Here is a 16,035-nt window from a genome sequence, read left to right as displayed (position 1 = left end):
ATACAGATGACATATTGCAGAATTGTACACCTGAAACGTAATGTTATTAACCAAAGTTAGACCAATCCATTTAATTAAAAAATTGCAAGGCAGCATTCCAGAGAGAAGTGAGTAAAGCAGAAGAGGAACCTGGGTCTTCGGGCAAACACACAGCTGCACACACATGTAAAGGTCCTACAAGGCCAAGGAGAGGGCAGGTATCAGGGGAAAAACAACTTCCAGAGCTCAGAGAGGATGTAGAAATGTGTGAGTTCCATCCAGTCACAGTGGAGAGACTTCACTGAACCCGCTGACCGTTCATAAGTGATCCCAGAAAAGCCTCACCTAAAGCAGGACTTACCTAACCTGGAAGCAAAAGCTAATCTAAACCGCATCTTACAACACTTGAAAATAAGTGTTGGATATTTTAATAAGTGGGTGAATAAACCCAGCATATCCACCAAGAAATTAACTACTCCTCAGCATAAAACTCAATACTCCATTAAGAAAGATAACAAATACCAGACTCTCAATAACATAGCAGCCATAATGTTGAGCATACACTCTAAAGTTTTGCTAGGTATGTGAAGCAGGAAAATATAATCCATAATCATGAAAAATTCTAACAGACACATACCAGAAATGACAGAATGAGGAATAAGCAGACAGGACTTCAAAACATATTTGAGAATTCAAAGTAAACATAAATAGGGAACAAATAAATAGAAAATCTCAACAGAATCTGATAAAAGCTATTAAAAGAAACAAATTTCTGAAATGGAAAATCCACTGGATGGATTAAACACTACAGAAAAGAAAAAGTATCTAAGCTTCCACCTTGAAGACTAAGCAAAAGAAACTACCCAAACTGAAGAATGGAGAAAAAAGACTGACGAACAGAATGTCAGTGACTAGCGGAGCAATCCCAACCGGCCTGTAACACATACACTCAGTGTGCCAGAAGACAGGGAAAAGGACATGGGGGGAGAAAATTGCATTGAATTTTAAATAATGTCCATAAATTATGCAAATTGGATCCTCTACCAATCCACTGATGTAAGAGGCTCTGTGAACCTAAAGCAGGATAAACTGGGGGGAAAAAAAAAATCAAGGCATGTGACAATCAAATTTCTGAAAACCAATGAATGATAAAATCTTAAAAGCAGCCAAAGAAAAAAAGGACACATTATATACAGGGAAACAATCACAGCAATAAATGATTTCTCACCAAAAACAACACAATGACATATTTAAAGAGCTGAAGGGGGTATGGGGGTGTGGGGGAGAATCAACCTAGAACTCTATGCCCAGAGAAAATATTTTACAAAAATGAAGGCAAAATGAAAGATGGCTTTAGACAAATATTGAATTTTTTTATTAACAGACTTGCATTATAAGAAACGTTAAATAAATTTTTTGTTGAAGGAAACACAATCAAATGGAAACTCAGTTTTACACGAAGAAATAAAGAGTGATAGAAACTGAAAATAGAGGTAATATAAAAGATTTCTCACTTGTTTTGTAAATTCTTAAAAAGTTACTTGATAACATAATATATTGTGGGGGTTTAACATGTAAAAACAATTGACAATAGTACAATAGAGTGGGAGTGAATGGATATAAACTATGTAATACAATAATTTTTAAATATATATTGTTAACCCTAGAGCAAACGCTAAAAGAAAACAAAGTAAAAGACAAATAGAGAAAACAAATATTAAGAGGGTAGAATTGAACCTAACGAAACCAATAACTGCATTAAATATAAATGTTCTGAACACTCCAATTAACTGACAGATATTGTCAGACTGGGGAAAAAAAGCAAGACTCAATTATATGCTTTCTATGAGCAATGTACATTAAACACAAATGCACAGATTACATGCAAAAGGAGAGAAAAAGATGTCATGCAAATACTAATCATAACAAAGCTAGAGTGACCATATTAATATTAGAAAAAATAAACGACAGGACAAGACTATCACTGGAGAAAAAGGGGCATTTCATCATGACAAGGAGCCCATTTCTCCAATAAGACAAAATATGTGTATACACCTGAAAACTAGAGCTCCTAAATACATAAAACTGATAGAACTAAAGGACAAAATAAACAAATACAAAATTGTAATTGGAAATTTCAACCCACCTCTCTCTGTAACTGACAGAACAAATAGAAAATCGGTAAGAACATAAAATTCCGAAGAGCTCTAACACCCAACTCAATATAATTGACATCTATAAGACACTATACCCAATAACTGCACTATAGCCAAAAATCAAATTCTTTTAAAAAGAATTTGGTTCATGAAGACAGACAATATGCTGAGCTATAAATCAACACTCAATAAATTTAAAAGGTTAAAATCATGTTGTGTATGTTCTCTGACCACAGAATTAAACATAACAAAAAGAGACTTATATTAGTACAGGCTTAAATGCTAACATAGGAAAAATATTTAAAATCAATAACGTAAATTTCTTTCATCTAGAAAAAGAGCAAATTAAACCTAGTAGGCAGAAGGAAAGAAACAGAGATAACAGCAAAATCAAAGAAAACAAAAAAAAAGAAATCAAAACCTAAAGTTTTCTTATTCAAGAATTAATAAATTGATAAAACTCTGGCCTGACTGATCAAGAGGAAAAAAAAAAACACTACCTACCAACATTAAGAACAAAAGAGAGGACATCAGTACAGACCTGACAGACAATAATAGGATAATAAGAGAAGATTTTAAACAACTTTAAGCCAATGTATTCTACAATTTAGAGGAAAATTCCATGAAAAACTGAAGGAAGAGGAAATTGACATTTTAAAAAGTTTTATATCTATTTTAAATTTTCAATTAGGAATTAAAAACATACAAAGAAAACTTCAAGTTTCACTGGTGAATTCTATCAAACATTTAAGAAATAAATAATTCCAATTCTATACAAACCTTTGCTAAAGCAAAAAAGAACACAGCCAACTCATATTTTAAGACCAGCACTATTCCCACACCAAACAAGAAGACATTTTAAAAAATCCACAAATCAATGTCCCCATGAACATAGATACAATAATCTTCTACCTATGTTATACACAATTATCTGCACAAAGGCCTAATGATGGTTCTTTCCACTTTGCTTGAGGAATCAGGCACAACACTGAGTTGCTTACTGCTCAGAGATCAACTTCACAGGTATTTTCTGGATGATTTGGGTAGTTGGGAGACCAATATCCTAATACCTAAGATGTTACCCGGTGGAAAAAAAAAAAAGATAACTGTTCTTAAACTTCAACCTAAAAGACTTAACAACCTATCTTTAAGGAAGACTGCACATTAATATAGTATATTACTTTTATAGAAGATATCTATAGTAAAAGAACAAATTATAAAATGTTAATACTACCTATCTCTAGATGGTGTGCTTATTTTTATTTTCTACTTTTTGCTATTCTTAGTTTCTAAAGTTTTTTCTGAGAACGTGTATTGCTTCTTCACCAAGAAAAAAATTTTTCTCCAAAAAATACAAAAAAGGGGAAATAGTTATTGCATAATTTGAGGCTCCTAGATCACAGTTCTAGAGTGAAATGTTTCATTTCTAAACCTCGGTGCTTCAAAGAGTCTATGCTTCCCAACCATTTTCATGTCAAGACACACAGAAAATCATGTTTGCATGGCACCTAACGGTACACTGATGAGTCTGCTGGAAACCAGAGGCAGTCTGAGCTCGGGGTGTCACAGGGCCCCCAGGCCAGTGAGGGCTGATGGGATCTCAGCACACCTACAACTGGCAAACTGTGGCTGAGCATTAGGAAGCTCTGGTTTATGGGATCTCGAAATCAGAAAGATGAGGAAAATCTCTTGATTAACATAGTACAGCTTTAAAAAACTCTTAATTCCATGTTCTAGTTTTAGGTCTCGCTTCAAGATAGAAAAATTCCATTACTCTTTATGGCCTGGCAAACAGAGCCAGAACAAGTTGCAATCCACATTTAAAACATTTTCAAATAGCATTTATTTTATAAAACAATAATTGAAAAATATCAAAGTGGAACCAAGTAGCTCCTATTTCAGTTTGCAGACTCTGCAATGTGTGGTTTCCAAAATGCATTAACAACAATCTGGCTGCGTCTCTCCAGGCTGACACATGAAACATCATTTGGCATATGAGAGTCCCTCCCACAAAGACGAATCAAATAACAAGCAAATGATCATTACCTCACATTATACGAAATGGAAAGAAGCCATTAATGCGACATTAAGGTCATAAATTCACACATCCAGAAGCCAACAAAATAAAACGTTACTTCTCAAAGCATTAGGATTATTATCTCATCCATGCTGCACACTAACTGTACACACTAAAAAGTCCAACAGACTGTAACTTGTGCAAAATACAGAAGGGTTAAGCTCACCATTTTCACGTTAACATGTCGATTTCCCAGTTTGCTTTCCGGCTAAGAGCAGGGATCTAATGCCAGTGCTCAAATGGGCCGTGTGTGCCTGAATCTGGACGTTCCCAGCATGCTTCTCAGAAGCCCACAGAAGGCTCCCCAAGCCCTCAGCCAGCAAGAGGGCAGGACTGGGAAAAAGGCAATTGAATATCCTCAAATAGCTCTCCCGGGCACTTTCTGATCCCTATACATTATTTAAGCCAGGTCTGGTCTACTTCAATAAGTGTTGGTAAAGAAACAATAGGAAGTAAATTCAGAAAATGCTAGAGCCCCAAGCTTAAGAAATTCTCAAACACTACTCCCCTTCTAGTATTCTCAAAAGGATACTAAGCAAACAGGACTTCTTATCTGCCCTTATTGTTCTGTTCATGGTATTATACACACTTGTGTACATTAGGAATAAAAAATGTGAATAACAATTATCCATAAATTTATGTATAATATAAACAAATATATATATAATATACACACACTCATGAACTTCTAAAATTAACTCACAGTATATATGTAAATATACTTTATTCATACCTTCACTCATAAAAATCATTTTAATAGTTCTCAAGTGCCAATACCCACTTGATAGGATCAAAAATTGTGTGCCGGCCATGTGGCAGATACCACGCTAGCCATTAGGAAAAAACGAAAAAGTTAAGTAAGACAGGAACCCTGCCTTCAAAGAACTCACAATCTAATAAATCAAACAGGGAAATCAACAATTAAAAAAGGAAAGTAGATTAGGCCAAATGTGTGATAAAGGTACAAATAAGTCCTAGTGTAACATTAAGAAAGATGTACAAGTGGTGGGGAAGAGGGCAGGGAGAAAGATTTCCCAAAATGCTTGGACTGAAATATGCAGGACTAATGAATTAAATATAAACATGAGAGCTTCCAGGCAAAAGAACGATGGGCACCAAGGCATAGAAAGCAGGATGGGGCTGGCAAACTGCAGGGTGCTTTGTACTAGAACATGGGACACATGGCAGGGGGTTCTACAGGGCAGACAGGCAGACTGTGAAAGGTCTTGTGTCCTGAATTAGAAAATCTAAACTGTATGGTACAGTCAGTGGTGAGCAATTGAAAGATTTTAGGGAGATTACTACCCCGAGTAGTTGTACTAACAGCTTAATGTCTCCTAAGTACTTAGAAAGTGTCAGACATTATGGTAAGAGCTCCACATTATTAGCTCACATAACTTGTCCACAACCTAGTGTATAAAATTATGCCCATATTATTAGATAACTGACTCAGAGAGGGCCAGTAACTTGTCCAAGGTCACATATCTACAAGGGGAGCCAGAATTGAAGGGTAACCTCATAGAATTCTCTTTTAAGAATGATCAGTTTGGCAAACAGCGCAAAGTGTAGACTGGGCACGGGCATATAAAAGAAAACCTTGTCAGGAGATGGTCACAAGAAAGCAAGTGAAAAATGTTAAAAGCCTGGGGCAGCCTGATGGCTCAGTTGGTTAGAGCGCGAGCTCTGAACAACCGGGTTGCCAGTTCAATTCCTGCATGGGATGGTGGGCTGCGCCCTCCACAACTAGATTGAAGACAACAAGCTGCCGGAGGGGCGGCCGAAGGTTGCCGGTTCAATTCCCGCATGGGATGGTAGGCTGGGCCCACCGCAACTAAGATTGAAAACGGCCACTGGACTTAGAGCTGAGCTGCGCGCCCTCTACAACTAGATTGAAGGACAACTTGGAGATGACAGGCCCTGGAGAAACATACTGTTCCCCAATATTCCCCAATAAAATTTATTAAAAAAAAAAAAAGTTAAAAGCCTGAACTAGGGTTGTTAAGGGCTGAAGTGCAGAAGTGGAGGCAAGAGCCATTTTAACCAGATTCCCAGGACGTGGTGAATTTAAAGGTGATGCTTCTCCATGCGTCACTCAGTACAACTGCAATGCATTATGTCTCTCTTTCCCAGAGGGGCTGTAAACCTTAAATCTAGGTAGCCGATCTCGTATTCCTCATTACATACATACACAGTGCCTAGGACAGTACCTGGCACGTAGTGGCACCTTAATAAATACTTGTTGAAGAAAGAAAGACGGAGAGAAGAAAAAATGTCTTGGTTTCTAGCTTGGTACAGATAACGGTACCAGTGACCTTCCAGGAAACAGAGCAGAAGGAACAGATTACAAAAAGGGGAGATAACTTTATATAAATATGTGAGAAGTTTTACATTTGCTTTTATGTCACAATATATACTATGTGTAAAGATAATTCCATAAGAACTCTATTACTACCTTATCCACCAGTACATGTTTAGAAACAATGATTCTGATACAATAATAGAATGAGTACCACCATGCACATGGAAACTCAAAACATTTTTAAAACCTTTGATCTTTAATCTTCTCAATACATTTGGATGGCTGAGAATGAGAAAAATTAGAAGGAAACTGGCCCCAGGCCACTAATACTGTATTTGACAAGGAGCTGAAGACCAGCATTTCCGAGGGGAGTTTCGGGAATCCTTTGTATTTCCACCATTGTATAGATTTCAAAACTAGCTGTGCCTCCCTTTCTCGACGCTCCCTTTCATGTTAAATATTTACTTTATACTAATGCTGTTTTAAGATAAAATATGTATACCGTGTTCTTCCAATTAAATGAAAAAACAAGCATATAAAGCACTAAATTCAGTGCCTGACACTCAGTAAGGACACTGTATTCTGTCATCATCACAACGACCAGGATTATCATCATGATTCCGATGACAACACTGTGAAACTAACACCAGGCCAGACCGCAGGTAGGTCCTGTAAATAAAACATAGGTAATACCTGCATTTACCTAATTGTGTCCTATTATTTTTTCCTCCTATAAACTTCCAGCTACCTTTTCATACATTGCTTCTTCAGATCGAAATACTCTCCCTATCTTCTACCTTCTATTCATTTTTAAGGTTGCTTTCCAAAACTTACTTTTTCCTCAATAATTTCATTTCACACTCCTTATTAAAAACCCTCACCCTACTTGTATCTGTATTTTTCTTCATCAGATTTGTCCAAGTTCATAATTGTGTATTGGAATGTATGTATGAGGTAAGGGAACCAGGCCTTTTTGCTCACAATCACATCCCTAGTCCCCAGGAACATGATTCATATACAGAAAGGGCACTCAGTAAATTTTTGCTGACTGTATCAAAAATTATAATCCCACACGTTTTTTTTTAACTAGTTTATATCTGACCAACTCCTGACTTATACCTAAATATTTCTTCATTGAATTCAAAATAAAAGATTACGGACACCTACAAATACTTTACCACAAAACTGGCTTGGAGTTTTTTAAAAGTTTCAATATCAAATTTCTCCAAAATGCAGATTTTAAAGTAAAATATTTAAGGCAGTAAGAGAAATCAGTTAAGATTTTTAAAATCATTTTAATAAACAATCAAAATAATTCTCGTTAATATTTATTTAATATCTGTATTGACTTAACAAATACTCTAAACTATTACAGGTTTGAAATTATCACTGTTTAGATATTTTGGAAATTCTTACCTTGACATTTGCCAATAATAGATGTAAAATCATCTTTTGCAGACCTGCAAAATATGTACAAACTTAAGACAATAGTTTGAGCCTAACAACACTATTATGTAGTACTATAAAACACCACAGATAACAGGCTAGACAACTTCTCTAGGCAACACTAAATCATTCCTTCTCTTAGAAATGGTTTTGTGCCTCAAATAAGACTCTTTCATTAGTGACATTTTCTTCCAATATTTCTTTTTCATCAGAAATGGAGCCATAGCAGGAATAAAGGTTTTTATTCCGTCAATCTGAGATATAACCCAAGCAAAAACATTTTTTAAAGCTCTGCAGATTGATCCTGGTTAAGAACCAACCGGTTATTATCACATTACAAAGTTTAATCACTTAGGGGAAAAAAGTCTTATTTTAATAAATCAAATAATTTTAATAGGGGACCATATATTTATCGGTGATATACTTCAAACCTGTGATCTTGAAATATATACCAAAGATGCATAATTATTATAATATATGTTCAAAAATGAAAATCGGTGTACCTTCTAGAAAATAATTTAATAAAAATTATCCAAAAACTTTAATTTTCATAGTATTTAGTCCAATAATTCTACTTCTATAGTTATCCCTGTGAAATAATTATAGATACACATAGATATCAAGGAAATTGCAGCCTAAGTTATGAAAGAGGAAAATACTGCCAGTATAAGGAGATTAATTATTAGGTTTTGCTACATGCACTTGATGAAATATTATGCAATTATCGTATGTGACATGTAAAATTACTCACAATATATTAATTTTCAAAAATAATGAAGTAAAAAGGTATCAGAATGTACAGTATTACGTTAGTAAATATATATGTAGTATATATACACAGAAGTTTCAAAAAAATACACCAAAAGGTTAATAGACAACTCTGGACATAGAATTATAGATAATTTGTAATTTTCTTTCTACTTAACTATATTTTCTAATATTTGTAAAAATGACTAAGCATTGCTTTTAAAACAAATCTTAAACTCTTTAGTATCTTTAGACATTTATTAAAATATGGTTATTTTATGACAAAAGCCAATTATAAATATGGAAAAAAATCTCCTCAAGAAATTGAACTATTTAGCCTCCAAGTGGAAATGGAGCATAAGGAACATGGTCTGTGAAGTGAAGCTAACCTGGGTAATTTGGGCAACATATTCCACATGGGAAACGAAAAATTTCACAAGCAGAAAGCTAAAACCAGTGATGACAACTGAATTCTCATTGATAATATTTTTAGTCAAAAATAATGAAGTAGCAGGAAAACCTTTTGCCTGGTGTTTAGGCACCCTGAAATGTCTGCCCATTGCTTATTTTCTGAGAAGTAGGAATTAGGCCTTGCCTACAGAACGGAGCAGTCCCCACTTTAGGAGGTACCACTCATTTCATCTGCCATAGCTAATTTCCTAAAGAATTAATTCGTTTTCCTGAGTTACTGCTATTGCTTTCTCTCTTTCACAACTGCTGTATTACTTAAAAATTAAGGATGGAAAGACCGGCTTAGAGCCTTCTAGATGTGTACGTAATGCCACTGAATGAGAAGACAGAGAATATCACTGTCTAAAGTAATATGTGACTTTGGTCTTTTGCGGACCACAAGTCCTTCTACAGCTTTATGGCAACAGCTTTTTTATACCTTTTTTTATACCCTACTTTTTTATACCTTCCTAAGCATCTGCTTTGTTGACCTCACAGCAAATAGTCAAACAAGAGTGGTTTCCAGAGTTCTAGAAGACATGCATCGTCTACTGAGAAAGTAAAATTCCTCAAGAGATAGCAGTGGTCTGGGGAAACAGAAGGATGAACATACCACTGAGAAAGTATCCTTCATTCTTTGATTGACAAAACTGGTGTTTGACTCCTCACAAAATTATGAGTTAACAGTAAAATCCCTTTCAATATGCCCTCTTAAAAATCTTGGTTCGCATCAGTCACGTAAAATGTTTCTCAACGAAAATTTTAATATGAAGATTAAAGTTACCTTATCTCCACACACTGATCTTGAACAGCAGCCAAAAGTTTTCCATTGCTTTCATATGGGATAAAAAAAAAAAAAAATTCTATATGAACATTTGTAGCAGTCTTGCACACCGAAGGAATTACTTTAAGTTAAAAATCATTTTTAAATTTTTTCACATGCTTTAATTATCCATCCTTACAATTAGCTACGTCTATAAGTACAAAAGCATAAAAATGATTCAAAACAGCTTCTTAACACATTTAAACAATACTAATCATATGTGTGTCAAAGGGAACTTATATACATAAAAAATCAAGACTGTAAGCCATAAGGACCCCAAAATTAATGTCCATAATGAAATTTAAATGCTAATCCATATAGAGGAACATTATATGAATTTTACACATCCTTACCTTGCAAGTACCATGTGCCAGTTTATCTGTTTATTGACCAAGCGAACCAGTCCATCAGGTAGCAAAAAAGGTGCCGGGCTGAAACAACACGAATTAGCTTAAAACCTAATCAAGACACACACACACACACACACACACACACACCACACCACACCACCCCACCCCCACCCCAAAAAAACATTGGAGCTAATCCTAGAGAAGAGCCAAAGGTCTCTTTTATAGAACTATATTATCTCTGGAGCTTTTAAGATTAGATGTCCTCAAGGAAAAAGCAATCTATGATAAATAATTCTATAAAATATATATTTAAATGATTCTTACATACATATCTAAAAGCTGAATTATATTCTTTGTCAGAATAATCATTTCTTTGTTGTTTTTAGGGCTCAGAATCAGCACCATGCCTGAAAACATACTTAACACTCAAAAGAATATAAAAGTAAGTACCCAAGAACTGAAACGTAAAGAACCTTCTCTGATGCACAGCAACTAAATACCAATGACAAGACATACTACAACAACAAGGACAAAGAGTTTTTTAAAAGATATGCAAGCTATCATGTGGGCATTCAAGATAAGGCTGAGAACGCTCATGAGAGAGGGCGGAAGTTGTCGCAAGATAGTCTTAATAACGACTAAGGGAACAAAAATTACCCTAAGTCTACTAAAGTGTCCTGTCAGGGTATGCCAAGTGTTTGAAATCTGTATTATAAACTGTGTTCACCTGTATCTACTTTATACACTGGGTTCGCCTGAATGTCAGCATCTATATCACAATTCTGAAATCTTAAGTCATAAATATAATTTATGGATAATTTTGTTTGACTTTGATGTTCATGCTGTTTCTCTGAAGAACTGACGACTCACCTGTACCGGATGTACTGGCGTAAAAATAATAAGCGATCTGTAATGAAAAAGAAATAATAAAGCCAAATATGAATCAGCTGTTCTTTAGGAATCACTTTAAATTAGATTTTTTTGATGACAAATCTAAAATATACTACAGACTGAGTCATCATAAAGCAAAACATGGAGCCGGCCCGGTGGCTCAGGCAGTTAGAGCTCCGTGCTCCTAACTCCGAAGGCTGTCGGTTCAATTCCCACAAGGTTGCCAGTTCAACTCCTCGAGTCCCACAAGGGATGGAGGGCTTCGCCCCCTACAACGAAGATTGAACACGGCACCCTGAGCTGAGCTGCTGCTGAGCTCCTGGATGGCTCCGTTGGTTGGAGGGCGTCCTCTCAACCACAAGGTTGCCGGTTCGACTCTAGCAAGTGATGGTGGACCCCCTAGTTAGCTGCACCCCCTGCAACTAACAACGGCAACTGGACCTGGAGCTGAGCTGCGCCCTCCACAACTAAGACTGAAAGGACAACTTGAAGCTGAACAGCACCCTCCGCAACTAAGATTGACACACTGTTCCCCCAATAAAGTCCTGTTCCCTTCCCCAATAAAATCTTTAAAAAACAAAAAAACAGGGAGAATACAACTCGTAAAATAAAAGAATAAATAAAACCGAATACCCACTATAACTTTTACAAGATCATATACTTGTTTATATTAAGTTCCAAGTTTGTATATTCAAAACTTTGAAGTATTTCCTAACAGTACAAAAAGCAAAAGTGATTTGAGATGCTAAATTTCACTGAAGAGGCTTTAAGAAAACCATGGAATAGAAATCATAATCATCCTTTAAAACCAAGTATTTTTATAAAAATTAAAGACACCATATTACACTTTATAGCAAAGATGTAAATGATAATATCTATAAAAGAGGACATCCACAGAAAACAAAATCTCTAACACTATTGACAAGTAATGTTTTATATGATCCCATTTAAAATATATGGGTGTGTGAATGTGTGTACCCAGTTAGGTATGTATTACTGGGGAAAAGTCTGAATGACAACAGATTATCTCTGGGTAGCAAAACGAGGAATAATTTATAGTTATCCATTATCTCTAAATTTTCTACAATAAATTTTATTACTTGTGTACATTTTCTAAATTTTCTAAATTTCAAAGCATTTGTAAATAATGGAAATCGAATATGCTAGTGCTTCTTGTATCAGAAGATAAAATTATTTTATTTTTATTAGAAGATAAAATTATAGTTAATTTCAAGCACTCAAATCCTTTGAACCTGAATCTTCTCTTTAGAAGTAGCTCAAATTTACCAGTATAATAAGGATAGGCTCTGGAGTCAAAAAGACATGTGAATTCCAAATGAATGACCTTGGACAAATTTCCTCACCTACCCACATAAACTTATAACAGTATTTACCTTGCTGGTCTGGAAAAGGTTTACATCAATTAATGTACATAAAGCCCCCACAGCACCAGCTCTGCTCAATACTTCCTCAGATCCTGTGAGCTCAACTATAATGTCTGTCAGGAGTTAAGTGAATGCCCTGGTTAATCAGATTTGTAATTTGAATAACTGACCAGCTGTACCTGAAACATGTAAGCCACTTAAAACAGCCTATCACTATCTTTTCACCTTCAATGTCTATGCTCTGAGACTCATATTAGGACTGATTTTCTTCAGTTCTTCTAGAATACATCCATAATGGTTAAACTCACACCATACTTTAGCTCTAAGTTGTATTAAAAATGCATGCATATACCTATACATACACACATGTGTGTGTGTATATATGTATATATCATGTATCATATATAATTAAAATATATACATATATAAAATTAAACTTGGGTAACATATATGCTCTTCACTTTTATCAGGCTCCACATCAGAAGTCCCTCAAGAACACGTTTTAAAATCCCTAAATTTTCTAAAACAGCAAAGTTTTGAAGTGGGGGAAAAAATTATCTACTAACTATATGATTACATGTAGAAAACTAAGTAAGCTATGCTTACCTGTAACCGCTTTTGTGATGATAAAGGATGCACCACGTTTTCGGTTGCCTCTAGGCTGCGATTGGGGTGGGGGGAACAAAAAACTTACAATTAAGAAATTTTCTAGTAATCCTCATACAATATGTAAAGTTATGTCTCTTTGCTAAAACTCGGAGCACTGGGTACAAGTTACCAGTATTTAAACACTACTTATAGATAGAAACAAACAAATAGAAGACTGGAAACAGTGGGAGTAAATGTGAGCATAGCCAAGTTACAGGCGTTTGTGAGGATGGATTGAGGCTGGAAACTGTTTCAAATCAAAACACTCTTGTCCAGAGACAAGAGAAGTCAAGGTCAAAGACCACACTGGTCACCAGTTCAGTGGGGGGGAAAGCCGGAGCGCTACAGAGGCCTAAGTCAAGTTTTGCTTCAGAAAAAGGTGTCATATAAACTCAACTCTTGAGGCAAATTTATTGAATGTTGTACAACCACAGAGATAATGCTGATCATACACGGATACATAATTGCTACATTAAATAGTTCCTTAAATATAGACCAACCATTGCTAGGCTAAATAATACCAGGCACTACAAATCTGAGTAAGATGTACTAATGTGCTAAGAAAGGAACGGTGGAAATATAGTAAATGCAGACAGATACGGCTTAAAAGCACAGAAGTTATTTCACTCAACAAACATGAGTTGATCATCCAGACCAAAAAAGAAAAAAAAATGATGAATCAGGTGTAGCTGCCCTGCAAGAGCCTGTAGTCCAACAGCTGAAATCAACAGACCCCCCCCCCAAAAAAAGTGCTAAGAGATTTCAATGTAAGTAGATGCTATGCTTATTTTTTAAATCAATTTACAATGTTAAGCATTCTGAAACTTTACTGTCATTAACCAGTGAGTGCTAAGGAATGGAAACTTATCCTTATCCAATCCATAGCAGCAGGAACTGTTTCCTGGCTGCATAACCTACAAAATAGTCACACTGTTCAAGACAAACAGAAACTAAATACTTTAAAAACAGTAATACATGCAGATCTCTGCCAGCCTACAAAATATACTATTCAAGACAAGCAGAAACTGCAGTGGAAGGAGGTTAAAGAAAAACCACAAACTTGATAGGAGAATGTGCAAGAGAATGAGTAGTTTCTCCAGTAAAGAAAACACTTTTAAAAGATGCTGTGTAAGAGAATTTAGTATATGGCCTGGACGCCATGGTCTTTAACAGAAGTCCTTTTCCATCTTGCTGCATCCTCGGAGTCTAAAACAGTGACTGGGACGTGTCACGCACTCAGTAAGTATCTCCCGGATAAATGTGGATTCCTGGTTCCTGCACTTCCCCCTGGGCCTGGGAGGCCCTCTTTACTGAGAACCCCAAGGTCCATTTCAGGTTACAAACCCCTACAACCCCTTCTTTAGCAGAGACGCCAGCCCCGGTCAAGCAGCTCCTCACTCTCCACTCCTAAAGCATTTTGCTCACCACCGTTATTACAGTGCATATTACGCTAGGTGATTGGAAATGTGTACTGGGTTGTCTCCCCTCTAGACTGCAAGCACCCCGAAAGTTATTCGCCTCTGCACGCCCAGCGCCTCGCACAGTGTCTGCGGCAAGGACGCACACGTCGTCTTACTAAATGCTTGTTGACTGAAATCACAGGAACTGGCGATTCCGCTCCAAGCAGGAGCGCAGGTTTGACGCCGCTCTCCGCGGCAGCCCGCCGGGACCTGGACACCTGTCCCACCGCGGAGAACACTCGGCCCCAGCCAGCCCTGGCCGGCCTGCGAGAAGGCCCCCCGAGGGTCCAGGCAGAAGGCCCCTGGAGTCCAACGCCGTCGCTCCCTCCAAGGACCCGCACTGAAGCAGAACGAGAGGCGGAAGGCACGGGCCCGAGAGCCCGAGCTGCCGCCGCTCGACGACCGAATTCAGATCCCAGGAGGACTCTCAGCAGCTGCCCTCAGGGGAGGCAGACCCCCACGGCCCACCGCGCCGTTGCCAGGGCAACCGCACACGCTGCGGAGCGCGGCTCCCCCGCCCTGCCGGCTGCACTCGCCCTACGTGGCTCCGGCTACGTGGCTCTGGCCGGGCAATGTCCGCGCCCAGCGGGCCGTCGCCGCACAGGGGCCTGGTTCACCTGCACTTCTGTCTCCGGGGGCCACTCGGTGTTGACCAACAAGTCATAGAGAATCGTCTCCTCCTCGCCCTCCGCTGTGCCTGGAACCACAGCCGGCGCGGACTCGGAGGCCGCCATGCTCGCCAGAGCCCGAGCGGCGGAGGGGGCGCCACTACGGCGTCCCGCGAAGGACACGCTGCCCCGGCTGCGGCCGCTTTTAAGTCGCAGGGAAGGGGGTGGGGTTAACAGGACATGGAAAGGAAATGTGCGGTTAACCCTTCTGTGAGTAGACAGACAATGACCGATGCTCCTCTGGGCAACTGGTTCTGCCCCGGTGCACTCCTTGCTTATTAACTGCGTGAGCTCAGCCAAGTCGGAACCGCTCTTATCGGGTCAGCTTGTAAAAAACGAGAATGGTCAAAAGGACCGCCCTGAGATGCTAGCATTCATTCATGCATTCGTTGCCTAACGCGTAGAAAGAGTGCAAACGGCGTGTTTTAAATAAACACCAAAAAGTTATGCCACCAAACAGATTCAGCCAATGAAAGGTACCAGAGGAATTATGTTACAGGAGCTCAGAAAAGGCTGAAAGCCAAGGGGTCTGGAGGGGCTTCCCAGGACAAATGGAACTTGTCCTGGGTCTTTAACGATCAGAATTGGAATCAAATGGAGATTTGAGGAGGCCATTTCAATGGGGTTAGCAAAGACAGAGGCAAAAATACATAGTT

At 37.8% G+C, this 16,035-nt stretch overlaps 1 protein-coding gene across 1 annotated transcript in view; it reads right to left on the bottom strand.

Annotated features, from left to right (window-relative positions):
* NBAS (NBAS subunit of NRZ tethering complex) overlaps positions 1-15,495 on the bottom strand; it is a 272,797-nt gene extending 257,302 nt beyond the window's left edge. The window contains exons 1-6 of the mRNA XM_033124755.1: positions 15,329-15,495; positions 13,210-13,264; positions 11,198-11,234; positions 10,331-10,408; positions 9,939-9,986; positions 7,928-7,971 (exon numbers count right to left, since the gene is read on the bottom strand). Of these exons, the coding sequence (XP_032980646.1) occupies positions 7,928-7,971; positions 9,939-9,986; positions 10,331-10,408; positions 11,198-11,234; positions 13,210-13,264; positions 15,329-15,445 (379 nt within the window). The 5' untranslated portion in view covers positions 15,446-15,495. The remainder of the gene's footprint in view (positions 1-7,927; positions 7,972-9,938; positions 9,987-10,330; positions 10,409-11,197; positions 11,235-13,209; positions 13,265-15,328) is intronic.
* Positions 15,496-16,035: the final 540 nt, after the last annotated feature.

Source organism: Rhinolophus ferrumequinum, chromosome 13 (assembly GCF_004115265.2).
Source record: "Rhinolophus ferrumequinum isolate MPI-CBG mRhiFer1 chromosome 13, mRhiFer1_v1.p, whole genome shotgun sequence".
NCBI classification, from domain to species: Eukaryota; Metazoa; Chordata; class Mammalia; order Chiroptera; family Rhinolophidae; genus Rhinolophus; species Rhinolophus ferrumequinum.
This window is presented reverse-complemented; position numbering and strand designations above follow the sequence as displayed.